Raw genomic sequence first — 24,611 nt, 5'->3', positions numbered from 1 at the left:
CCCACACACCCACAAACTCACTCACACACACACAGACCCACTCTCTCTCTCTCACACACACACACACACACACACACACACACAAACTCTCATCTCCAGTGATCTGCATAAGTTGTGTGGATGCTTGGGGACCAAGTTGGCCAGCCCAGGCCACTGTACTCTTACCTGCAGCGAGCTGCTTCCGGAATCGAGGCAGGAGGTAGGGAGGGTTCACAAACACTAGCTTCCCGATGCACTCCGCCACCACACACCGAGTGCCTTCCTCGGGGCTCTCACAGCGCTGGAAGAGCAGCGCCCACACATCCTCAACATAGGGCTTCAGATTGTCAGGCTGCGCAGCCCCCAGGGCCTCCCTGAGTGCATGTAACAGCAGGTACTGTCGCCGGGGCTGGGCCTCAATTTGTGCCAGCAGGAAGGGCAGGAAGTCAGGCAGGTTGCCAGCACCCACACGGCCCAGGGCATATGCGGCTGCAGCCCTCACGTCCTCACTGGGAGACCCCAGGGCTTCCAGAAGCACGGTCTTCAGCTCCCTCTGGGGGCCTGGCCCTGCCACCTGGCCCACCTCAGCCAGTGACAGGAATGCCAAGACTTTGACCCCTGTGCTTGAGTGGGGCGACTTGGCATCACAGACCAGGCGGCTGGCAGTACCTGCGGCCTCCTGGGGGCAGGCAGCTGAGAGGGCAGCTACACACCGGGCCAGCGAGTGGAACACCTGCTTGTGCAGGCCGGGTCCCCCGTCCCCAACCTGGTTGTAAACAGGTGCAGTGAGCAGGCTAATGAGCTCCGAGTACTCCACACAGGGAGGGCGGGTTCCCACCAGCGCCTGCAGGAAGCCTTCAGTGGCTGCCAGCACCCCGGCAGGCAGCAAGGGTGAGTGCAGCAGCTGCAGCAGCTCCTCCAGAACGGGGCCACTGACCTCAACCAGAGAGCTAGGCTGCGTCTGGGTCACTGTGGTGAGGAAGTCGACAGCCAGCTGGGCCACATGCATGTCATTCTCGCTGACCAGAGCAGGCAGCTCGGCTAGCACAGTCCTAACGGCAGGCGGGGGCAGGCCAAGGCCCTGGCTCTGAGCCAGGGCATCAAGAGCAGCCAGTGTGGCCAGCCGCAGGGCCCGCTGATTCTTGCGCAGAAATGAAGCCAGGATGGGCAGTGCCTCAGCCAGGATGGGCTGCAGGTCAAGTCGCAATGGGGACACAGCCACCAGGGTCAGTGCCTTGACAGCAGGCAACCGGGTGATCTCATTCCGTAGGCGATCCAGGAGAAGCATAAGTGTGGGTTCTAGGTCATCCCCAAGTCGATCACCAAGGTGACCCACAAGGTGGCCCACACAAGAGATGGCCCGTTCCTTCACCTCCTGATCCAGGTCAGTGGCTCGGAGTCGTGCCAGGGTAGCTGTGGACATCTCTCCGACGTATGGCTCAGGGTCCAGCAGCCGAGGCCTATCCAGTGGCCACAGGGTCCGCACCAGCTCCTGGAGCACCAGTAAGGCCTCAGCTGCCACCTTATAGAAAGGGTCAGCCACACAGGCCATCACAGGTGGTAGGAGGGTAGGCAAGTGTGGGTGGAAGGCCTCAGCCGGCTCTGTACCCAGAAGCCCCTGCAGGAAGGCCAGGGCATCCATCCGAATGGTGGAGGAGCTTGAGTAGTCGGCCAGTGAAAAGACAATGCCTGCAGGTGGGAACCAAGGTTAGGGGCTCTTCAGCCTGGCTCAGTCTGGGGCTGTAGTGACCAATGTATCTGTCCTGAACCAAGCATCCAAAGCTCCCAGAACCCACCAGAGTTGAGGAAAACAAGGCCAGAACTCATCTTAAGTTAAAAGCAGCCTTGTTCTCCCTGTGGCCAAGGGGTGGGGGGCACAATACACAACCACCATGAGCCATCTTCGCACAGGGCAAGCCCAGGAATACTGCTGGGCTCTCAAGGTTTGAGGACTCAATATAGGGTAGGGGTCTGTATTCTAGAAGAAGCCCAAAGAGAGCCAGCTGAAGCCCAGCGTACCTGACACCAACACAGCCATGTGCTCTGCCAGGCTGCCAGGGAGGACGCCTGCCAGCTCGGTGAAGAGGTTGAAGCAGCCTTGGCGGGTCCGAACGTTCCTGTCTTTAAGTTGTCGCTGCAGGGCCTTTATCACTAGGGGCACCTGTGAATAGGCGGGGAGATCAGGAACCAGCAAGGAAGCCACCCCAGGGAGGGTTCCAACACAGACAGGTGGCCTTAGTGCCCATCAGTCCCTACTAGTCACCTGATTCAGACTCTGCAGACACAGTGACAGCTACCTCCATCTTATACATGTGCACAAGGAACTGGCTCAGGGTGACCCAGCAGCTGGCTGTCACCTCTATCTCTATGAAGGGAAAGCAGAAGCTTAGTGTCCTCAGCGCATGGCCCCTTCTTGTCCTCTACTCTCCCCAGATGGTCCTGAATCCAGTGGCCCGGGTTCCACCCTGAGCTGTATCTCTGATCCAGCTTGCGCATTTCCTGCCCACCTAAGTGGCTCAACCTAGGCATCTGCTACAGTCTACATAAAGTTTGTGTCCCACAAGGACTTACGTATTGGAAGCTTGGTCCCCAGTGTGGTGGAACTCAGAAGAGGAGGGCCCTTTAAAAGGTGGCGTTATCCGGAAGTCACTAAAAAGCATGAACTGGTTCTATTGGACAGGTTAACTATAAAATGGGGGCCTAGTCCTCATCATTCTGGCTTTGTGTCGTACCACGGGCTCTCTTTTGTATATTCAAGCTATCTGCAAAGATGTCACACAGCTAGGGCAAGCCACACCAGGGCACAGTCCATGGTTTTTGGACTCAGTGTTTCAAACCTGAGCTAATTAAACCTCTTTTCTTAGTAGGGACCAGGCCTCTGGTGTTTTATTTATTTATTTATTTGTTTGTTTGTTTGTTTGTTTATTTATTTATTTAGATTGGTTGGTTTGTTTGTTTTTGAGACAGGGTTTCTCTGTGTACTCCTGGTTGTCCTGGAACTCACTTTGTAGACCAGGCTGGCCTCAAACTCAGAAATCCGCCTGCCTCTGCCTCCCAAGTGCTGGGATTAAAGGCGTGTGCCACCACATCCAGTTTATTTATTATACTAACAGAAAATTCACTACTTACAGCCAATGAGGACTTCAACCATAAATGTACAAAGATGTAGATGTTCCCTCCTCCTCAGTGTCCCCTATCTCAAGAAGCCAAGAAGTCAACTGATCCCTGCCTCTCCCAGACACAAGCAACCTATTACCAGCAAGATCTGGCAGTTCAATCCAGCCCACTTCTCAACGACCATCCCTTTCAATCCCTCTGCTTTCTCTGAGTCAAAGGTACCATCTCTTGTCACCTGACACAGCTGCAATGTCCTCCTGTTGGTCCCCAGCCATGACTCTTGTTCTGTCACAATCCATTCCCCACCCAGCAGCCAGAAGTGATTTAAACTAAGCAAACAAAGGTCTCCTCACTCCTGCAAGCCCTACTTGTGTTGCTGCTGTGTCCGAACTTGCACCATGCAGACCAAGGATGAGGCAAGGCTCCATCTGAACACCCAGGCTGGGCACAGAGAGGTGCTCACACCACATCCCTCAGCAAGTGAAGAGATGGGGACAGAAAGGAAGAACGGAAAGAGGGAGTGGGTAAGGACACAGTCTACCTGTGCTCGCAGCATATTGAGGTTTCTGCCAGTCTGGGTGGGCTCCTCCACAGCCTCCAGCCAGCCTTTAGGGGGCCGTGTATGTCGCAGCAACATGATGTAAGCCCCGAAGATGTCTGCCTTGACGTTCTCCTCCCGCTCCTTGAAGCGGCGGATGAGTGCAGGTGCCAGAGTGCAGTGGAAGTCGGGCAGGAGGTCGGGCCGAGAGCTGATGAGGGCTGCCATGCACTTGGCCGCGGCTCGGCGTACCTTCCAGCTCATGTCGTCATCATCACTGTACTCGTCCTCACTCTCTGGGGAGGAGGAAGACACACAGAGCTGTGTCTCTCCACTCAGGAAAGGAGACAGTGGAAGCCCCGCCCTGGGCTTCACATCCTGATGATCAGTATTCAGCCCACTGGGAACGCCACCACCCTAGTGAACACCTGTGGCACTCGCAGGATGGCACCCACGGCTTTGATCCACACTCTCTCCTATGGGCAAGGACCATTCCCTATCGCAGAGAAGAAAACTGAGACCAAGAGACAATAAGTGGCTTGATCCACTGTACAACTGTCTGCTATTGAGCCACAGCCTGTAGCCAGATCCTTGTCTGACTACATCAAGGATGAAATGGGCTGGTATGCTGACACAGGCCTGTAAATCCCAGTCCTGGAGAGGCCAGCCTGGAATACTTAGTGAAACATTGCCCTCTTCCAAAATAGAATGACATGGCATCCAAGTTTGCAGTGGACACATGGAGCTTTCTGGGGCTCAGGCACATCCTCTGGGTCAGGTCTGGCCCTTTCATGTACTGGGATTTCCAAAGAGAAACGCAGACTTCCTGTGCCCTCAGTGCTAGCCCAGCCCCAGTCAGATCTCAAAGGTGTTCAGAGAGACAAACACCAAAGAAAAAATAGGTGTGTGAGGCTCTCTGCTGACAGGCCTGAGAGTCAGCAGATAAACAACTCCACCAGAACAAAGGGACTACTGGCCACTGTACAGATGTTGTCAAGGCCAAGGTTCAGAGAGTGCAAGAGACCGCCTCAGGGAACATAGTTAGGAAAATTCAATGCAGAGATTCACTCCATCTATCTTACTATGGGAGAACGTAAGAGCCAGAGGTGACAAGGAGCAGCTCTGCACTCTGTATCTGAAACCAGGTGTTCCTTCTGTACCACTCTGCTGACAACTAAGGCTTGAATGGCAAAGAGATCCGGACCAGCTACAACGGGCCATGGCCACTGGGCAACTCAGTACACATCTCCTTTAATGGACCCTGTGCCACCCCTCCAGAAATATCCTGAGCCCTGTATCACTGGCAAGAAAATGGCCTACTCTTAGCTCAGCATTCAAGGCCCCAGGATGCCTGTCTGATTTTGTTTCAGGTCCCTAGTCTCCATGTGCACCCCACTTGTAGGAATCTGAGTGATGGAGAGGCCCTCAAGCCACAAGGGAAGAAGCCACTGAGCCCCCGTCTGGACTTGTCTCCTCCAAGTGCCCACCATTCTCCCTCTAGCTTTGGTGCTGGGCTAGAAGCATTATCTTGAAAAACATTTATAAAAATGGTAGCTTAGGGACTGGAGAGATGGCTCAGCAGTTAAGAGCACTGACTGCTCTTCCGAAGGTCCTGAGTTCAATTCCCAGCAACCACATGGTGGTTCACAACCATCCGTAATGAGATCTGATGCCCTCTCTTCTGGAGTGTCTGAGGACAGTTACAGTGTACTTACATATATAATAAATAAATCTTTTTTTTAAAAGATTTTATTTATTTATTTAACCATGATTTTATTTATTTATTTAACCATGAGGTTGCTGGGATTTGAACTCCGGACCTTCGGAAGAGCAGTCGGGTGCTCTTACCCACCGAGCTATCTCACCAGCCCCTAATAAATAAATCTTAAAAAAAAAAAAAAAAGGGTAGCTTAGAGGTGATGTCTATCAGAGCTCACCCAAGTCCTACCTAGGTCACTTCTGGGTGTTTCCTTGATTCCTTGTCTGAAATACGAGTATGATTCCCCCTAGGTTTTAGGGTCACTATGAGGAATATGAGGGAAGAGCTTAGAATACCAGTGGATAATCAGGAAGTGACAATTAAAAGAGTTGTCCCTTGGGACTTGTGGGAGCCTGGATGACAACATCTGAGGGTAGTCACATATACCCTACACACCCCACTCCCAGCCTTAAATATTTATAACACCTGATACAGCATACACATCCCAACACCAGCTGTCACATCACTGTCTATGTGAGGAATACAGACTAACTTCTTTCCCAGGTATTTTTGGTCCGGACTGTTTAAATGGGCAGCAGGAGGATGACTGCACTGCCTTCCCTATAGCTAGAGAAGAGCAGCATCCAGCCAGGCAGGCCTGCTGTAACCCCTGCTTTGGCCGCTGTGCCCTGCTCTCCCTCAAGGCTGTCCACCTACCTTGCTCACTGAATTCACTGTCCTCGGTCTCCATCTGTTCTTCGTCGTCACTGTCATGGTCATAGTTGGGGTCATACTTCATGTACTGCAGGCAGAGGCTGGTCACATTGGGTACGTGAGGGTCCATCTCCTTGGGGCACCTGAGGGACAAGGAGGGGAGGCCTCACTGGAACTCAACGTGGAAGAGCAGGGGTGGGGCCCCAAAACAAGTCAAGAGCTGTCACCCCATCCCTGCCTTTTGTCTGGCACAACTGCCACACTTACTTTCTTAGGAAGGCCTCAAAGGCCTGGAGGCAGGACTCTCTTAGCTCATCGTCATCCAGGTTGCAGAACTCCTCCACCATGGGCACCAGGCGGTCCAGGTGGGCCCCTGCAGAGCCAAAGAGTCACTGAAGTAACCAACCTTCCCTCAGTCACCAGCTTCGCCTCAGCCCAACCTTGCCTTTGCAGGGCAGGTTCAACTTAGAAGCTTTAGAGGCAAGCTGACTGGGGTGTAGCCTGGTTGCTATGTTATGGGGCTGTGGGCCACTTGCAAAGACGTCCTGACTCAGTCTACTGATGGTGATGGTGTGGGAACCAATGAACAATGCAGGTAGAGCTAAGCTCTGGGCCCTGCAGGTTGGGTAAATGTGGTTGAGGCATAGTCAGGAATGTGCCTTATTCCTACACTAGGGTGTGAGCTGCAGATGTGAGAACAAGAGGGTCCTATGCCTGGTCCCCACCCATCACCTTGTAGTGACTGCCGGCCATACAATTATTTTCATTGCTACTTCATAACTGTAATCTTGCTAGATATGAATCATAATGTAAATATTTGTTTTCCAATGATCTTAGGTGACACCTATGAAAGAGTCATTTGATCCCCAAAGGGGTCTCAACCCACAAGCTTTAGAGGATCTATTAGTCCTTTTCCAGCCATACCCTTCCCACTGTGCAGGAAAGAACATGCTAAGCTGGAGAGCCTCAAATATCCCTTCTAAATGTATTTTCTTATTTGTGTGTGTGTGTGTGTGTGTGTGTGTGTGTGTGCACGCGCGCACACACACATGTTGCCTGCAGAGACCAAAAGAGGGTGTCAGATCTGTTGGAACTGAAATTACAGGCATTTGTTGGCAGCCTGATACTGGTCCTCATGTGCAGCAAACGCACTTAACCACTGAGCCATCTCTCCAGCCCTAGACAGTCCTTTATAAACTTTTTTGGATCCTTGGGAACTCAGTTTCCTGCCCAAAAAAACATGAACCCTAGAGGGGAGCCAGGAGTAGCTGCTAAAGAGCCCTGGCTCACCAGGATTTAGGAGGGCTGATTTATGCTACCTCCACTCACACTGTCTTGTTCTAATTTGCAACACCTAAGGTGTCTGTGGCTAACAGTTTACCTGATGAAGCTGCAGTGGTGATCTGAGGAGAGGTAGAGATGGAAATGGGAATGGTGGGAATGCTGAGTGGGTTTCTTTTTCTTTCTTTTAAATTTTATGTCCATTGGTATTTTGCCTGCCTGTATGTCTGTGTGAGGGTGTCAGGTCCCCAGGAACTGAAATTACAGACAGTTGTGAGCTGCCATGTAGTTGCTGGAAATTGAACCTCGGTCCTCTGGAAGAACAGGCGATGTTCCCAACCACTGAGCCATCTCTAATGATGAGTGATTTGACTATGATGTGAGCTCACAACTGTATGCTGGTGTGTACATTAAATACTATGGCTTCTGTAGACCTATTATTCTCAATAAAAGCTGAAGGATTCCAAACCTGGCTCACAGGTTAAGGTGTGCCTGTCAAAGTAGACGGCTGGAACACATTCTGAATAAGGATTTCATATCATAACTTGCAAGGACTATCCCTAAGCCTCTAGGCCACAGAAGTCAGTCCCAGGAGACCACCCAAGAGGCAGAAGACTCAGAAAAGGAAGCCAGTTTATGCTCCTGCTAGGAGCATATCCCCTACCTCCACCCACCAGCGCTTTAGCCCTGCCCTCTCACCCAGGCGATGGCCTGCCTGACGGCCCACGCTGCCCAAGCACTGGATCAGGGTTCGAATGGCTGCAGGGCTGGCGGGTGCCCGTGGCCCAGGCAGCCGGTCCACCAGGTGGTCAGCAAGCTCCACGAAGAGGTCAGTGCTGCAGGCGGCTGCCAGATGACCAAGTGCGACAACAGTGCGCTTGCGCACAGCCAGGCGTGGGCTGCTCAGCTGGGGCAATAGGCAGTGCAGCAGGCTTGCATGGAAGGTGCCCAACGGGGCACCTAGCCTGGGGACAGGATGGGAGGGAATGTCAGGCCAGGCATTGCATTCAGGCAGTCAGGATCTGCATCCCCATCCTCTCTGTACCTCTTACTCATGATATTCAAAGAGCCTTGGAAAGTGAAAAGGTACCTCTCCAACCATGGAGAGTGACTCAACTGCATATTATAGGGCAGCCAGTGAAATGAGACTGCCTTCTGAAGGCTCTGAAGTCAATAGTCTAAGACCATGACCTGAGACCAGGTGTCCAACCTCTCAGCTCAGGGAGAAGTGCAGTGGGCATGGGGGCTCCAGGGAGGATGCTCTGAACTCTTGGGAGCCTGAGGTTTGCCTCTATGCCCATCCCTGCAAGTCTATCCTCCTTACTGAGATGCAAGGGGAATAAAACCCAATAAATTTGATCACTCTGCTTAATCCTGCCATGGCTCCCCAGTGTCCTCTAGATAAACTGAGCTCTGAACGCAAGACAAGCGGCAGCCCTCATATAGTCTTCCCATGGGTGGAACCAGCTCTCAGTGCCCCCAGCTCCTCTCCCACAGTCAAATAGCTCTCAGTGACTCTGACCCCAGTGTCCTAAGGCTGTTCTCTTCCTGCTCTGTGCCCTCCACGACCTCACTCTCCTGTGTCCGGCCCAGGTCACTCTGCTGCAGCCTTTATCTACTAATTCATCTACCATGTCACAGGTTCTATGCTGGAAGTCGAGCCATAAGGACAGACTCTGGCCCTTGAAGCCTGTGATTGAGGGGTGCCGTTCAAGTTCCAGAAACTAAACACATAATCTCCTACTGTACCCTTCTGCTCCTGGAGCACCCCCACCCCAATTCTCTCATCTCCTGGTTCCTAAAACAGGCTTGTAGGGTCATCCTCTAGTCTCACCACCCCATATTCTGTGGAGTCCACCTCTTCAGACAACTCATGGAAGTCAACCCAGCTTAGGGGCACAGGCCTATAATCTCACCTGCTAGGAGGGCTAAGGTGGAAGGATTACAGGTTTAAGGTCAATCTGGGTTACAGAGTGAGTTCAAGGCCTGCCTGAGCAACTCTGAGAGATGGAGTCTCAAAAATAAAATATGACAAGGGTTAGAGACATAGATCAGTGGTAGAGCTCCTCTCCAGTATGAGTGAGACCTAGGACTGTACAATCCTACCACAAATGTAAAAACAAAGACACTCCTATCTAGCCCTGCTTGTCCAGACTACAGAAGGAAAGAGCAAAGGAAGACAGGGCTGTGTCCTGGGCTCCTGCCCAGCTCTCCAGCCTCACTGCTGCACACCAGCTCCCACAATCAGCTCACCATGCACAAGCCTCGGGCTCAAGTCTGTTAGGACCCAGAGCAGAGACTGCTTAGGTCACGATCACATGCTGCGGACACTGTATTAGGTCCCAGACTAACCCCTGAACGTTGCATACATATTCATCAATGGGTCCCTCTTCCCCTGAAGGTCACTCCTTCCTCCAAATACAAGAATCCTCCCCCGACCCCTGCCATCCTGGATCAGAGATGGCCTGATTACAAACACCAATTAAGGACAGCTGTCACCCACATGCTGTGAAACCTCTCAACTCTGAAACCTTTAAGGGACCTCATCTGCCATAGAGGCCTAAACTCTGCTTGGAGCCCACCATGTTGGGACCCCCTCCCCCACTCCCAAGATAGGGTTTCTTTGTGTAACAGCCCTGTCTGTCCTTGAACTCATAAGAGATCTGCCTGCCTCTGCCTCCAGAGTACTGGGACTAAAGGTGTGCACCACCACACCTGGCCCTTTTAATCTTTTAATCAAAAAGGCAATCTGCATCAGTGTCCCCTTGAGCCCCAAACCTTGAACCCTTTCACAATCCTCTCCTGCCTCTGCCCTCTGTGATGCCCTAGATCTGCTGGGCCCATGAAGACTCAGCTCCAGTAAGATCCCCTTGTCCGGCACCTGGGCTGGGGCTCCAGTAAGATACCCTTGCCTGGCAGCTGGGCTGGGCTGGGCCTTTTCAGCTTGGGACCTATACCTGACCTAATCACTCTACTTTATATTTAGTTGGCCACCTGCCTGTGAGTTCCTCTCCGGGAACAATGCAGACGCACCAATAATGCTAACACCTAACCTTTCCTGCCCCCAGAATAAATGCACAAGTCACCGGAAGTTTACTGACTGTGTGACCTTGGAGCTAATGACCTCCCAGAGCCTGTTCCATAGAGTGACATTGCTGCTTTCTTTGCAAGGCTGCTGGGTGACTAAGCATAGGACCTGGCATACAGTCCACTCATCTCAATCTTGCCTGTCCCCATCTTTCTTGCCTAAAGTGGCCTTGCTCACCTGCTCAGCATGTCAGAGAGGATGTCCAGGGCTTCCAGCTGCACAGCCACATCCTCCTGCTGGGCGATGGCACTGGTGAGTTGGCCTGTGATCTTTCGGCACACATTGATAGCCAGCCCTGAGCCTATGCAGGGTGCAAGTAGAAGGGTAAGGCCCTGGGTTGGGAAGGCAGCTCCCAACTCTGGCCTGCTTGTGCTTCTGAACCCATATGCCCCACATATCTGTGGTTTAGGGAAGCCTGGGCTTCAGTGGTCCAAGGCTGACCCAAGTCTTAAGGAACAACTACAGGGATCAGCTCTAAGGAAGGTGACAAACCAATGGCTGAGCTGCTGGCTGGCTCACACACCAGGGAGGGAGATAAACACTTCTTTTCCCAGTCCCTTGCTACTAGCAATGGCCAGGTGCCCTGCGCTGACCTGTGCAATCCACGGGGAAAATGCATCTTTTCTTACAAAGAGGAGAGAACATGGATGAAGAATGTGACCCTGTCAGACTGAGTTACAGAACCACTACCAGGATGGGCAGGAGTAGCTGGGCCTAGCCCACCTAAGCCCCTGAATTTAGTCTCCAGCACTACCACCAGAAAAAAAAGGAGAGGGGAAGAGGAGGAAGAATGGGAGGAGGGGTGGAGAAGATTGGCAGCTGCAGTCATCCCTTCAGAGAGATCACAGTAGGTCTTTAAGCTGCCATGACTTCGAGCTCTTTCCTTGTGGCTGGAAGCATTCCTGACAAACAGGCAGCTACAAATGTAAACTGATCCGTGTCTGAAATCTTTACTACTGAGGGACCCAAGTAGGTCTTTTTATTTTGCTGAGCCCTCTCTCTTTTTAAATTTGAGACAAGGTCTCACTATATAGCGCTGGCTGTCCTGGATCTATGTAGATCAGGCTGACCTCAAACTCATACTGATGCATTGCCTCTACCTCCAGGATGCTATGCCACTACTTATTAAAGATACTTAATATAGGCATAAGCACTGGGTGAGGGGAAACACACACACAGAAGGCACACTGTGATGTGGTGTGGGCATCCCAGAGAGGAGTCGCCTCAGTATCTGAGACATTGGTGGGCTGAGGAGCAGCACCAGGCCTGGGTACCTGTGGCAGCAGGAGGCAGCTCTGAAAGCACCGTCTTCAGGCCAATGCCAGCGATGTCCCGGAGCTGCTCCTTGTCTGACCGCATATTGGCACAGAGGGTGTCCACAATGTTCTCCACTTGGTACTCCTTCACCTTGCCCACCAGGGGACCCAGGCTGAGACAGAGGAAGGGAAAAGGGTCCAAACACTGCAGACATGCCTTAAGCCAGGCTGCCTGCTGCGTTCCTCTCAATCTTTTGGGGACACACATACTGAGGAAAGACCTCAGCTCAACAGGAAACCCTTTCTTGCTAGGAATGCGGTTCATCCCCAAGTTTGTGATTTGCATCTTATCCTGGGGTCCCACAGAGCCCCAAAGCAAGGGTCCTCACACCCGAGCTGGTGCCACATCTCCCAGGGGACTACTAAACAGTTGCTGAGCCACCCCAGAGGGTATAGGTGGGGCCTTCCAATGCACATCTAACTGGTTCCCACTTTCTGATGCTGGTCATCAACCTGAGATCTGGAGCCTCATTTCTCAAAGCCTGGTTCAGATCATTACTTAGGGACCTCTCAGGGTCACAGAACTAACTCCCTCCCATCTCCTCTTCCCTATTTCCCTTCCTATTCCCTAGATCACCTCCTACAAACTTAGATTTGAACTCTTGGCATAGGGTCAACCTCTGAGGAATGATGCTTAAGCCACCATCTGACCCTGCTATGGGCCCAAGAACGGCCTGATGATTCTCACAGGCTGCATCCTAGGGGCAGTGGCCCTCCCCCAAGTCACCCCCACTCCACTCACCACTTGACAGCCAGGTTCTGCACCTCACCACTCCTGTCCTCCAGGAGCCGCAGGAGCGTCCTCACCACCTTACGCTCGCTGTCCTCATCCAGCTGGATGGAGTCTTTCTGCAACTCTGACATCAGGTCACTGGTAGCCATGAACCTGGTGTAGGGGCAGGGGAAAAAGAGGGCTGTCCAGCAGCTTCAAGGCCCTGATAATTTGGTGTACTCTCTCAGATTCCCCAGAAATAAATCTCAGTGCAAGGGTTCAAAGGCAGGTGGGTAATCAGGACTGTGGGCAGGGCTGAGCCACCTCAACTAGGTGAGCTGCCACAAGGTGGGACACTGAAACAGGAGGACTGGCTAAATCATTCTCTAACCTTCCTAGTGCTGCAACCCTTTAACATAATAGGTTCGTCAAGTTATGGTGACCTCCAACCATAAAACTATTTCATAACTTCATAACTGTAATGTTGCTACTATTATGAATCATAATGTAATATCTGGCATGCAGGATATTTGATAGTGACCCCCAAAGGGATCACGACCCACTTGGAGAACCACTGGGCTGGAAGCCCATGGTCTGGGGACTGGGGGCTCCTGCCACTGCCACTTCAAAAGCTGGAATTCGTGTAAGTCACTTGCCTGCCAGGCAGTGGTGGTACACACCTTTAATCCTAGCATTTGGGAGGCAGAGGCAGGCAGATCTCCAGGTTAGAGGCCAGCCTGGTCTACACACTGAGTTCCAGGACAGCCAGGGCTATACAGAGGAATCCTATCTCAAAAGCCAAAAGCAAAACCAAACAGAAACCAGACACATAATGCTCTTGCAGAGAACCTGGGTTTGGTGCTCAGCACCCGCACAAGGTGACTTGCAACCACCTGTAACTCTAGTTCCAGGATCCTGATCTTCTCTTCTGGCCTCCAGGTACACTGGATGTATGGTATAGGCACTACTACACAGAAAATAAAAATAAATAAATCTTCTTAAAATATCTTTTTAAATTGAGGGGGAAACTGAATTAGGCTTTGATTATAGGGTTGTGGGATCCACAACACATAACCAGTTATTGTCATGTGTCCTTCACATTTTACAGTAACAGCTTTATGGCAGTCAGTTGTGGAGCAGAAGCACCTCTAGATGCAGAGATACACCTTGTTCAGACACCTGCCCTTAGCAAGTATCTGAATTTGTGCCCCTCATCCAAGGGACTTGTTCATCACAGCTAGGACCAGCCCAGCTTCTCAGACCATGAATAGAGGCTTTGATCTAGGAACATATATTTCCAAGTCCTTAGGTGGTGTTCAGGGACACAAATCTGGTTATTTATTTGTTTGGGTTTTTGTTTGTTTTGTTTTGTTTTTGAGACAGGTTTCACTATGTAGGCTGGCCTGGAACTCACTCTGCAAGCCAGGCTAGACTCAAACTCATAGAAATCCCCTTGCCTCTGCCTCCGATGTGCTGGAATTAAAGTCACAGGTCACTATGCCTGACTGGTCATGAACACTTCTAAAAACATGCATATTTTGGAGACCAGAGCTAACAGTTGACCAATACTCTCTTAGTTATAGGACTGGGCTTCACCCATCCCAGGCAGATGAGGCCTTGAGGCCTTCTTAAAAAGGCCTGCTGCTGCCGGGTGTGGTGGTGCACGCCTTTAATCCCAGAACTCTGGAGGCAGAGGCAGGTGGATTTCTGAGTTCCAAGCCAGCCTGGTCTACAAAGTGAGTTCCAGGACAGTCAGGGCTATACAGAGAAACCCTGTCTCGGGGGGGGGNGGGGGGGGGGGGGGGGAAGGGCCTCAAGCTATTATGCTATAACAGTTTACAGAAGGTAAGACTAATGTACAAAAACAGTTAAGTTGGGGCTAGAGGGAGATTGAAGTATTTAATAACCCTTACTAAAGTAGGTTTTGAAAAATCTAAGCCAATACTCCTGGGGGGGGGGGGGGGGGGGGCTGCTGCTGTCCTGAGCATCTGGCTTACCCTGGGAGTTCAAGTCAGAAGGCAACAGAGAATGGAATGAAGGGGCCTCATGAGGCATCATTCCTGCTAAAATGAAGAGGGCAGAGCAGAGGACATAGCTGGCTGCCCTCAGCTGTGTGCAGCTTACAAACATGTTTTCCCCTGGGTAAATTACTCATCAATATCTGAACAGCATTAAAGTATTCTTCTAACTCCTAGAAACAGAAGATCTAAATATGACTTGGGTCTCTACCTAGTGCACTAACTGCAGAAGACTTCTCAGGGTACTGGCTCCCACAGGCCACCATGAGTACTAGCTCCTGCTCACACAGGAACGGGGTCTTGAGTGGAAATGAGCCAGAGCAGAAGAGATGCTACAAAGAGGAGTCCACAGAAAGCCTGCTTCCGGTCTGTCACCACTAGAGTGGGGTCCCAGCCCTTACATTGCTGGCTCAGGTCTGCTGTTTGATATCATGGCGGCCCACAGAACCTGGAGGGACCCTGTCCGTTCCACCATTTCTTAATTTTAACAGCTGGATCAGCCTGAAGCTGCTGAGAAAAGGCAGGAAGCTGAGCTGAAAGAGAGGAAGGTACCTATTGCTATCCCATCTACCACCCAGGCACTTCAGGATAAAGGATGTTTGCTTTTGGACCTTGCTGAACTTCTGCTGCATGGGGCCCCAATGGGCCTGCCAAACTCCCATGCTCTCACTGTCTCAGTTAAGGTTTCTTCTGCTATGATAAAGATCATGACCAAAGCAACTTAGGAAGGAAAGGGTTTATGTCAGCTTACACTTTCACATCACAGTCTGTACTGGCTAGTTTTGTGTCAACTTGACACAGCTGGAGTTATCACAGAGAAAGGAGCTTCAGTTGAGGAAATGCCTCCATGAGATCCAACTGTAAGGCATTTTCTCAATTAGTGATCAAGGGGGAAAGGCCCCTTGTGGGTGGGACCATCTCTGGGCTGGTAGTCTTGGTTCTATAAGAGAGTAGGCTGAGCAAGCCAGGGGAAGCAAGCCAGTAAAGAACATCCCTCCATGGCCTCTGCACCAGCTCCTGCTCCCTGACCTGCTTGAGTTCCAGTCCTGACTTCCTTGGGTGATGAACAGCAGTATGGAAGTGTAAGCTGAATAAACCCTTTCCTCCCCAACTTGCTTCTTGGTCATGATGTTTGTGCAGGAATAGAAACGCTGACTAAGACACAGTCTATCACTGAAAGCCTGGAACTGAGACAGAGGCCGTGGAGGCTTAAAAGCGTGTGCCACTACGCCCGAAGAGGCCATGCACATACACACATATATGAATACATATACTTCCACACATGTACACACAAACATACATACATATATAAATACACGCACATACATCTTGCACACACATAAACACATGTGCGTGCACACATACCCTTGCTCAGGAGGCTCACATCTGATACTCCAAGCTCAGCAAGGAACAGGTTTGACAAGGAGCAGGGTGAGGGCAGGAGAGTTTGTGTTCAACAGACCTTGAGCAAAGGTGTGGATCGAGGCCCCTTTTTGGAGGGAGGGTGTGTGTGTGTGTGTCACACATTAGATATCCTGCATCAAATATTTACATTACCATTCCTAACAATAGCAAAATTGTAGTTATGAAGTAGCAACCAATTCATTTCATGGCTGGAGGTCACCACAACACAAGGAACTGTATTAAAGGTGTGCAGTATTAGGAAGGTTGAGAACCACTGGCTTAGAGCCAAGCAGCCTCGTGGAAACCCAAACCCAGAAATCAACATTCACAAATAAACCGCAGCATTCCAAACACCTCAGGTCTGCAGACACCACTCTCAGAGGAAATGTCATGGTGCTGGGGTGGTGGTGATAATAATTTGACAAGCAAGAGCTCCAAAGCGGAGCGAGGCTTTAAGTAAACATACTTGTCTTGTCTTATCAGTGAGGTAAAATTTGGCCAGCTGCCTCCTTAACCCCGAGCCTCGGTTTTTCCATGAATAAAACAGAAATTGTCTTTGCCCCTCTCCCACAGCATCCATGAGGGTTTTAATAGGTCAATCTGAGACAAGCAGGCTCAGAGAGGTTATGACACACCAGCGTTTGAGCTAGGTCACCTGAATCCTCAAACAGCATTGCTGATCCCCAAATAAAACTGAGAACCAGGGCTGGCTGTCCCTTGTCTGGAACCCCAGTCAGACACTCCCCGCTGGGAACCATAAGCCGTGGTCTCCTGTCATGTTGAGAGGCAGCACCATAGGACACTGGGACACATGGTGCCTGGACAGCTGGTGGGGAGGGGAGGGGGGAGGCTCAGGCTCTTGGTATTCAGACTTTTAAAAATAGAAACCATTCTCATATGCTCAGGGTGGTTTTAGATGTCCTCAACGCTGCTGGCAGGGACAGATTTAAAGGGCTTCTCAGGCCCTGGGTGATAGGGCTAACTCCCTGATAGGCCCAGGAGTCATTCCCTCAGCTCTGGAAGGCCACGTGATTTTGAGTAAGTCAAAGCCCCCTCCAGAATTCTGGAGAACAGAAAGAACCTGGGCCCAAAGAACAGTCTTCCAGGACCTGCCCCGTTTCCCTGCACAGAGTCAGGACAACCATTCACAAAGCACTTACCTGCTACCTAAAGCACAAACAGCTAAGCTAAGGCTCAGAGGGGGTGGAGCACTTTGCCCATCACTTACAGATCTAGTTAGTGATGGCTGCTGAGATCTGAAGCCAGGGCAAAGGATCCGCAGCCCTACTACCACTGGGGGCTTGGGGCTGCACAGAGATTTTTGAGGACTGTATTTACAGGACACGGAAGAGGTCAGACCACACAAATAGACTTCTGGCCCCTCCGGACTGGCTAGATTGGGAATCCCACCGACACCTCCAACTCTGCTTGGCCCTACCGTTAGCATTGTATCCAGGCCCTTCAGGTTCCCTGTTTGTAAACGGAGGGATAACTACTGTGACAGAAGACTCAGATTGGTGCAGTGTCCTGTCGACTTGAGGGTCCACAACTGGGTAACAACCCCTTTTTGTCACTGAACCTCAGTTTCCCCTGTAAGATGAGGGGCTGCACCAGATATTCCCATCCCTGCCAACTCTGTTCCCGTGTTTCTGTGGTGTTTGGAGAGGAGGATAGGAGAAAAAGAATGGGGGAGAGAGATAGCCCTCACCCCAACCTTTGCTTCCTGCTCTAAACCATCTTGGGAGAGGAGGGGATGAGGAAGATGGGGTGGTGATGAGGGGCCAGGGAGAAAAGGCACGGGATGAAAAGAAAGAGATGAAAGAAAGTAAAGTTAGGGTTAGGAGACCCGGCAGGGGTACAGGACGCGGGGGATGGGGTAACCTAGAGACCGTGCAGAAGTGTGGGTCACACAGAAGATAGCCTTGGATGGAGGTTGTGCAGGGAAGCGGCCCGTTTCAATGAGGGTCAGAAGAGGACTGCACTGGGTTCCAAAGAGAGGCCAACGGGGACTTCATTAGAGAGCCTGGGGGGCGCCCAGTGTTGGGGACTTGAGAGGCCAGCACAGCAAAGGCGGGAAGAGGCTGGGGGCGGGGCTGCAGGCCCAGCCAGGCCCAGGCGAAGAGGCCGGGGGCTCCCACAGGGGTCCGCAGAGGGGGCAGGGGAGCAGAGGGGCGGCCGGGACAGGCTGAGAGCCCTGAAAACGAGTCCCGAGCCGCCACAGGGCGCACCTGAAGTCTTTGTCGCTGGACGTCATCTTCTCCAGCAGGCTGGAGATGTAGAAGGCACCGGTACTCATGCTGGCTGCGCCGCGGGGTTGCGGGTCGAATCGAATATGGCGGCGCGGCCTCCCCTCCCCTCCCCCACGCCCCCTCCCCCACCGGCCACGCCCCTTCGCTCTCCCTCACCCCTCCTGTCCCGAGAGTAACGGGCCTGGCCCCCTCTCCTGGCCAGCTCTGCTCAGCATGGGCTTGCACACTCCAGACACCAGCAGCTCACCGGTGACCAGGCACTGACAACACCTTCTCCCGATTGTGCCTTGAAGACCCCTTGACTTTGCTCTCTCAATGGCACTCATGCAAACAGGGACATGGGATGGCAGTTCCAGATTCTACCAGGTTCCACACAGCCCAAAGAACCTGACATGAATTAAGGATGGACTTCAGGTTCAGGTTCCCAAAGCCGAGAGCAATAGCGGTTCCCTGAAGTTGATCACAGTTTTCCCCAGTTAGGAGCTCTGTGTGTGTGTGTGTGTGTGTGTGTGTGTGTGTGTGTGCGCGCGCGCGCGTAGATCTTTAGGAGGACTCTTTAAACTGGAAAGGAAGTGTGGCTTCAAATCTCTGCTACCTAGCTTGGTGGCCTAGGGGGAGTCACACAACCTAAGCTGGCTATTTTTAGTTACTCAAAGGAATAAAAGAAACGTTTATCTTTTGTTTTGTTTTGTTTGTTTTTGTAGTTTTGGGGTTTTTTTGGTTTTTTTTTTGTTTTGTTTTGTTTTGTTTTGAGCCAAGGTTTCTCTGTATAGTACTTGCTGTCCTGAAACTCACTTTGTAGACCAGGCTAGCCTCAAACTCAGAGATCTGCCTGCCTCTTTCTCCCAGGCATTGAGATTAAAGGCATTCACCACGACCCCTAGTTAAGAAAGTTTTATCTTTTTTGTTTGTGTATTTGTTTGTTTGTTTTGTTTTGTTGAGACAGGGTTTCTCTGTAGAGCCTTGGCTGTCCTGGAACTGTCCTGGAACATATGTATATGTATGTGTGTGTGTGTGTGTATGTGTGTATATACACAATATATATACACTAATATATATATATATATATATATATATATATATTGTAGTACCCATGGAGGACAGAAGAGGGCAATAGAATCCAAGAAACTGTAGTTACCCACTGTTGTGAGCTGTCACATGCATACTGGGACCCCAGGACCTGTGCAAGAGCACTTAATGGTTTTAACTACTGAGCCATCTCTCCAGCCCCCTTTTTCACTTTTTATAACAATAGACTGATTTGGGTAAAGGGTGCTATTTCACTCCTCTGGTAAACCCTGTTTACAGTTCAGAGTTTCAGATCCTATTCCTTGAACACTTGGTGGGATTCTGGAAGCCATCATGTGTTGGACGAAAGCATGTGTTTTCTAACTGTAGAGTGCATCATCTTACTGTATTTCAATCAAACTTTTTTTTTTTTTTTTTTTGGTTTTTCGAGACAGGGTTTCTCTGTATAACCCTGGCTGTCCTGGAACTCACTTTGTAGACCAGGCTGGCCTGGAACTCAGAAATCTGCCTGCCTCTGCCTCCTGAGTGTTGGGATTAATCAATCAAACTTTTAAAAGTAATTTAAAGGTTTGTCTTGTTTTATGTATATGAATGTTTTTGCTTGCATGTATGTCTGTGCACCATGTACATACAGTACCCAAAGAGGCCAGAAGAGGGCGTCAGATCCCCTGGAAATAGCATTATAGATGGTTGTGAACCACCATGTGGGTGCTGAGAATTGAACCCAGGTCCTCTGCAAGAGTAACAAGTGCTCAGGGCTGGCGAGATGGCTCAGTGGATAAGAGCACTGACTGTTCTTCTGAAGGTCCTGAGTTCAAATCCCAGCAACCACATGGTGGCTCACAACCACCCATAACGAAATCTGACGCCCTCCTCTGGTGTGTTTGAAGTCAGCTACAGTGTACTCATATATAATAATAAATAAATCTTTGGGCCTGAGCAAGTGGGGTTGACCAGTGTGGGTGTGAGCAGAGGTCCTAAAATTCTCTTCCCAACAACCACATGAAGGCTCACAGCCATCTGTACAGCTACAGTGTACTTTCATACATAAAATTAACAAATAAATCTTTAAAAAAAGAATAACAAATGCTCTAAACCACTGAGCCATCTTTCTACTCCATTATTAATTAACTATTTAATTTTGGTTTCTCAAGACAGGGTTTCTCTGTATAGCCTTGGCTGTCCTGTACTTACTCTGTAGGCTAGGCTGGAGTCAAACTCAGAGATCTGTCTGCCTCTGCCCCTGCCCCTGCCCCTGCCTCCTGAGTGCAGGGCTTAAAAGTATGCAACACCACCACCCAACAGTAAAATCTATTCATTTTATGTGTTTTTATGTGTTACAAAATTTAAATTTCCATCATCATTCTTCCTTAGAGACTGTTGCTGTTTGTTTGTTTGTTTGTTTTGGGTTTTTTGGGGGGTTGGTTTTTGTTTTTTTCGAGACAGGGTTTCTCTGTATCGCCCTGGCTGTCCTGGAACTCACTTTGTAGACCAGGCTGGCCTTGAACTCAGAAATCCACCTGCCTCTGCCTCCCAAGTGCTGGGATTAAAGGCGTGTGCCATCACGCCCAGGATTTTGGACGTTTTTTTTTTTTTTTTTTTTTTTTTTTTTGTTTTTTTGGTTTTTTTTTTTTTTTTTTTTTTTTTGTTTTGTTTTTTTGTTTTTTTGGTTTTTTTTTTTTTTTTGAGAGACAGGGTTTCTCTGTGTAGCCTCAGCTGTCCTGGATCTCACTCTGAAGACCAGGCTGGCCTCGAACTCAGAAATCCACTACCTCTGCCTCCCAAGTGCTGGGATTAAAGACATGTGGCACTACTGACTGGCTCAAGACTGTTTTTAATGGAACTTCTGGGTGTTCAATAGCCATGCTTAGGATTTATTTATTTATTTAATAGTATAAAGAGACAAAAAGGACAGCCAGTATTCAGCCCGGGCCCTCCAAAGTCAGTTAGGTTTCAAGGACAAGAGAAGAGAGTGACACCTCAAAAAGGGTTCTAAATAAAATACCACTAAGTGTGCTGCTGTGAATGAGAAATGTCTCCCGTGGCCTCAGGAGAGGCCACACTTGGTCCTCAGTTGGTAACCTGCTTGGGGAAGTTTAGGAGGTGTAGCCTTGATGGAGACAGTATGTCGGGAGGGGTGGACTTTGACAGCGCATAGTCTCTCTGAAAGATGTGACCGCCGAATTTCCTGCTCCTCTTGCCAGATCTGCCGTTTGCTGTCACTTTCCAGCCAGGATGGACTCTTGTCCCTCTGGGACGGTAAACCCTAATAAACTCTTACTTCTATTAGTTGTCTAGGTCATGGTGTTTTAACACAGCAACCGAGGCCTAATTAAGATCGAGGTCCAGCCTGGTCTACAAAGTGAGTTCCAGGACAGCCAGGGCTACACAGAGAAACCCTGTCTCGAAAAACCGGAAAAAAAAAAAAAAAGATCGAGGTCACAGGACTAAACCTACATCTGGAGACTATGGGGATCAAACTGTATCCAATAGCAGGTGACTAAATTTGACTTGTGGGAAAGTCAGAAACTCATCCTCCTGGAACTATTTTCCATTCTTTGTTGCCTATGTGAAGACACCATGATGAGTGCTGTAGAATTTGAAGGTGAACAGGTGTGCTTCCACCCCTGATGTCTCAACCCTGAAGATTCCAAGCGTCCTGCTGGTAAAAGGCACATGTGGAGCCTAGAGTTTTGAGGCACAAGAAGGAGCTATTGAAAGAGGTCTGCTAGCCCAAGGACTATGGGGGTCCCTGGAATCTGAATACAGTCCTCAGCCTGCTTCTAGCCCGAGCTGCACCTGAAGGAACTTGCTAGCCATTGAGGAATGTGTTCCACAATGGTTACGGTCCATCATGCCAGCAGGAGTCTATCAGTTAGGAAGCAAAGAGACCACACTTCATACGCACAGGAAGCAGAGAGCCCTCCTCCTTCTTAATAACCAAGGTTCTATGGTGTATTCAAAGATGCTTTGGGCCGCCGCTCTTCAACGCCAGCGCCGCCTCTGGCTTGCTGAGCTCCAGCCGAAGGAGAAGGGGGGTAAGTAAGGAGGTGTCCATACCATGGCTCGTACAAAGCAGACTGCTCGCAAATCCACCGGTGGTAAAGCACCCAGGAAACAACTGGCTACAAAAGCCGCTCGCAAGAGTGCGCCCTCTACTGGAGGGGTGAAGAAACCTCATCGTTACAGGCCTGGTACTGTGGTACTCCGTGAAATCAGATGCTATCAGAAGTCCCCTGAACTTCTGATCCGCAAGCTCCCCTTTCAGCGTCTGGTGCAAGAAATTGCTCAGGACTTCAAAACAGATCTGCGCTTCCAGAGTGCAACTATTGGTGCTTTGCAGGAGGCAAGTGAGGCTTATCTGGTTGGCCTTTTTGAAGATACCAATCTGTGTGCTATCCATGCCAAACCTGTAACAATTATGCCAAAAGATATCCAGCTAGCACTCCGCACACTCAGAGAACGTGCTTAAGAGTCCATTATGAGGGGAAACATTTCATTCTCAAAAAAATTTGTTTTTCCTCTTCTTCCTGTTATCAGTAGTTCTGAATGTTAGATATTTTTTCCATGGGGTCAAAGGTATCTAAGTATATGATTGTGAGTGGAAACATAGGAGACAGAATCAGGTATTGGCATTTCTCCACGTTCATTTGTGTGTGAATTTTTAATATAAATGCAAGATGTAAAGCGTTAATGAGAGCAAAATGTTTCAGTGAACACATTTCAACAGTTCAACTTTATAACAATTATAAATAAACCTGTTAAAATTTTCTGGACAGGCTGGAGAGATGGCTCAGCGGTTAAGAGCATTGACTGCTCTTCCAGAGGTCCTGAGTTCAAATCCCAGCAACCACATGGTGGCTCACAACCACCGGTAATGAGATCTGACGCCCTCTTCTGGTGCATCTGAAGACAGCTACAGTGTACTTATGTATAATAGTAAATAAATCTTAAAAAAAAAAATCATATAAAAGCAAAGTACTTTCCAAAGTGGCACTGGGTTTGGCACTAGTAAATTATTTTTCCATTTCAGTGCCCATTTCATCCTCTGTATGAATCAGGAATTGGGCCTGTTGGCACAGGCTTGTAACTCTAGCAATTTGGAAGGCTGAAGCAGAAAGGTTCCAAGTTTAGGTATTACCTGGACTGCAAGTCCAGTATATGAGTTCAAGGTCAGCCTGGACAACCTAGTAAGACTGTATCATAAAACGAAAACTGTACAAAGGGCTGGGCATATGTACTCAATGATAGAAGTATGTCCTTCATACATGTGTAGCCCAATGGTTAATCCCCAGCACTTCAAAGCAATGCTGTTGCCAATGATAACAGTAATTAACCAGAGGAATTGTGTGTTAATAATGTGAATGATAAATACAGTCAGAGGACCTAGTGAGCCAGTGAATGCTGTAGAGAAAGAGGTTAGTGGGTTAAATCATTTGTCTTTGTGGTTTATAGAACTTTGCATCTCATATTCCTAAGACACTTTCTACTAATAAATATTTTAAAGTTTTTCTATTTTTCCTACAGATGAGCTATCAATGGCAGTCATAGATATTCAGGCTTTTATTAAACAAACTAATTTTCTAGGTGAGATGACTCTAGATCTTTATTACATCTATCTATCTATCTATCTATCTATCTATCTATCTATCTATCTATCTCTGTCTGTCTATCTGTGTTCAGGGGACCACGTGGAAGGATGTATGTGTCATAGTTCATGTAAGGAGGTCAAAGGGTAGTGTTTAGGAGTCAGTTCTCTCCTTCCATCTTGTGGGTCCTGAGAATAAAACTCAGGCCATCAGACCTGGCATCAGGCATCTTTACCCACTGAGCTGTCTCACCTCCTTTACAGCAACTTTTGTAGACACCTAAAACATTTGTCCTGCATGCTGGATCAGGCCTCTGATTCCATACTCAGGACACAGATTCCGAGGGATTGCTGTGGATTTGAAGCCACCCCGGGCTACATGATGAGGACCCATTCAGGCAGGCCTAGATAGCAAAACTGTATCTGAAAAACAAAACATAAAAAGGAAAAAAAAAACAACAACAGACCCCTCCAGTTTTGACTATCTGAGAGATGTCTTCAGGGTCAAGAACAGAATAGTGGATTTGGTCTCAGTCCAATGGGTGCTGATGCTATCTACCAGGACTCTACGGGGTACCTGGTCTCACTTCTTCCTCAATAGAGGCTGAGCCATCCCACCTCAAGGCCCTTTTATGATTCCCTGGTTTTAAAATTATGTTAAACTTTAAAATTCTTTGCATTTGCTTATTGACTGGGATTTTTCCTCCCTATTGTCTGAAATAATTATTCAAAATTTGTTCATTATTTTTCACTTAATTTTGAAGGAATCTTGTTTTTACCAAAAGCTGCAGATAATCTCTCCATTGAACTTCCAACACAGCTTAAATAGAGTTTCTTAAGAAATTTGCGGGCTGGTGAGATGGCTCAGTGGGTAAGAGC

At 49.5% G+C, this 24,611-nt stretch overlaps 2 protein-coding genes across 2 annotated transcripts in view; one reads left to right on the top strand and one right to left on the bottom strand.

Annotated features, from left to right (window-relative positions):
* The window catches only part of Cand2 (cullin associated and neddylation dissociated 2 (putative)), a 29,686-nt gene extending 11,484 nt beyond the window's left edge, over positions 1-18,202 (bottom strand). Inside the window, exons 1-10 of the mRNA XM_021165450.1 lie at positions 18,095-18,202; positions 12,475-12,618; positions 11,691-11,845; positions 10,594-10,717; positions 8,028-8,293; positions 6,315-6,420; positions 6,051-6,190; positions 3,638-3,930; positions 1,999-2,140; positions 166-1,668 (exon numbers count right to left, since the gene is read on the bottom strand). Coding sequence (XP_021021109.1) covers positions 166-1,668; positions 1,999-2,140; positions 3,638-3,930; positions 6,051-6,190; positions 6,315-6,420; positions 8,028-8,293; positions 10,594-10,717; positions 11,691-11,845; positions 12,475-12,618; positions 18,095-18,162 — 2,941 coding nt within the window. The 5' untranslated portion in view covers positions 18,163-18,202. The remainder of the gene's footprint in view (positions 1-165; positions 1,669-1,998; positions 2,141-3,637; positions 3,931-6,050; positions 6,191-6,314; positions 6,421-8,027; positions 8,294-10,593; positions 10,718-11,690; positions 11,846-12,474; positions 12,619-18,094) is intronic.
* Positions 18,203-22,132: 3,930 nt separating this feature from the next.
* LOC110296051 (histone H3.3-like) lies at positions 22,133-22,616 on the top strand. The gene has a single exon (XM_021164560.1). The coding sequence runs from the start codon at positions 22,206-22,208 to the stop codon at positions 22,614-22,616; it is 411 nt and encodes a 136-aa protein (XP_021020219.1). The 5' UTR covers positions 22,133-22,205.
* The last annotated feature ends 1,995 nt before the right edge of the window (positions 22,617-24,611 follow it).

This window comes from Mus caroli, chromosome 6, assembly GCF_900094665.2.
Source record: "Mus caroli chromosome 6, CAROLI_EIJ_v1.1, whole genome shotgun sequence".
Classification (NCBI taxonomy): Eukaryota; Metazoa; Chordata; class Mammalia; order Rodentia; family Muridae; genus Mus; species Mus caroli.
The sequence above is the reverse complement of the archived record's forward strand: the minus strand, read 5'-3'. Positions and strand labels throughout refer to the sequence as shown.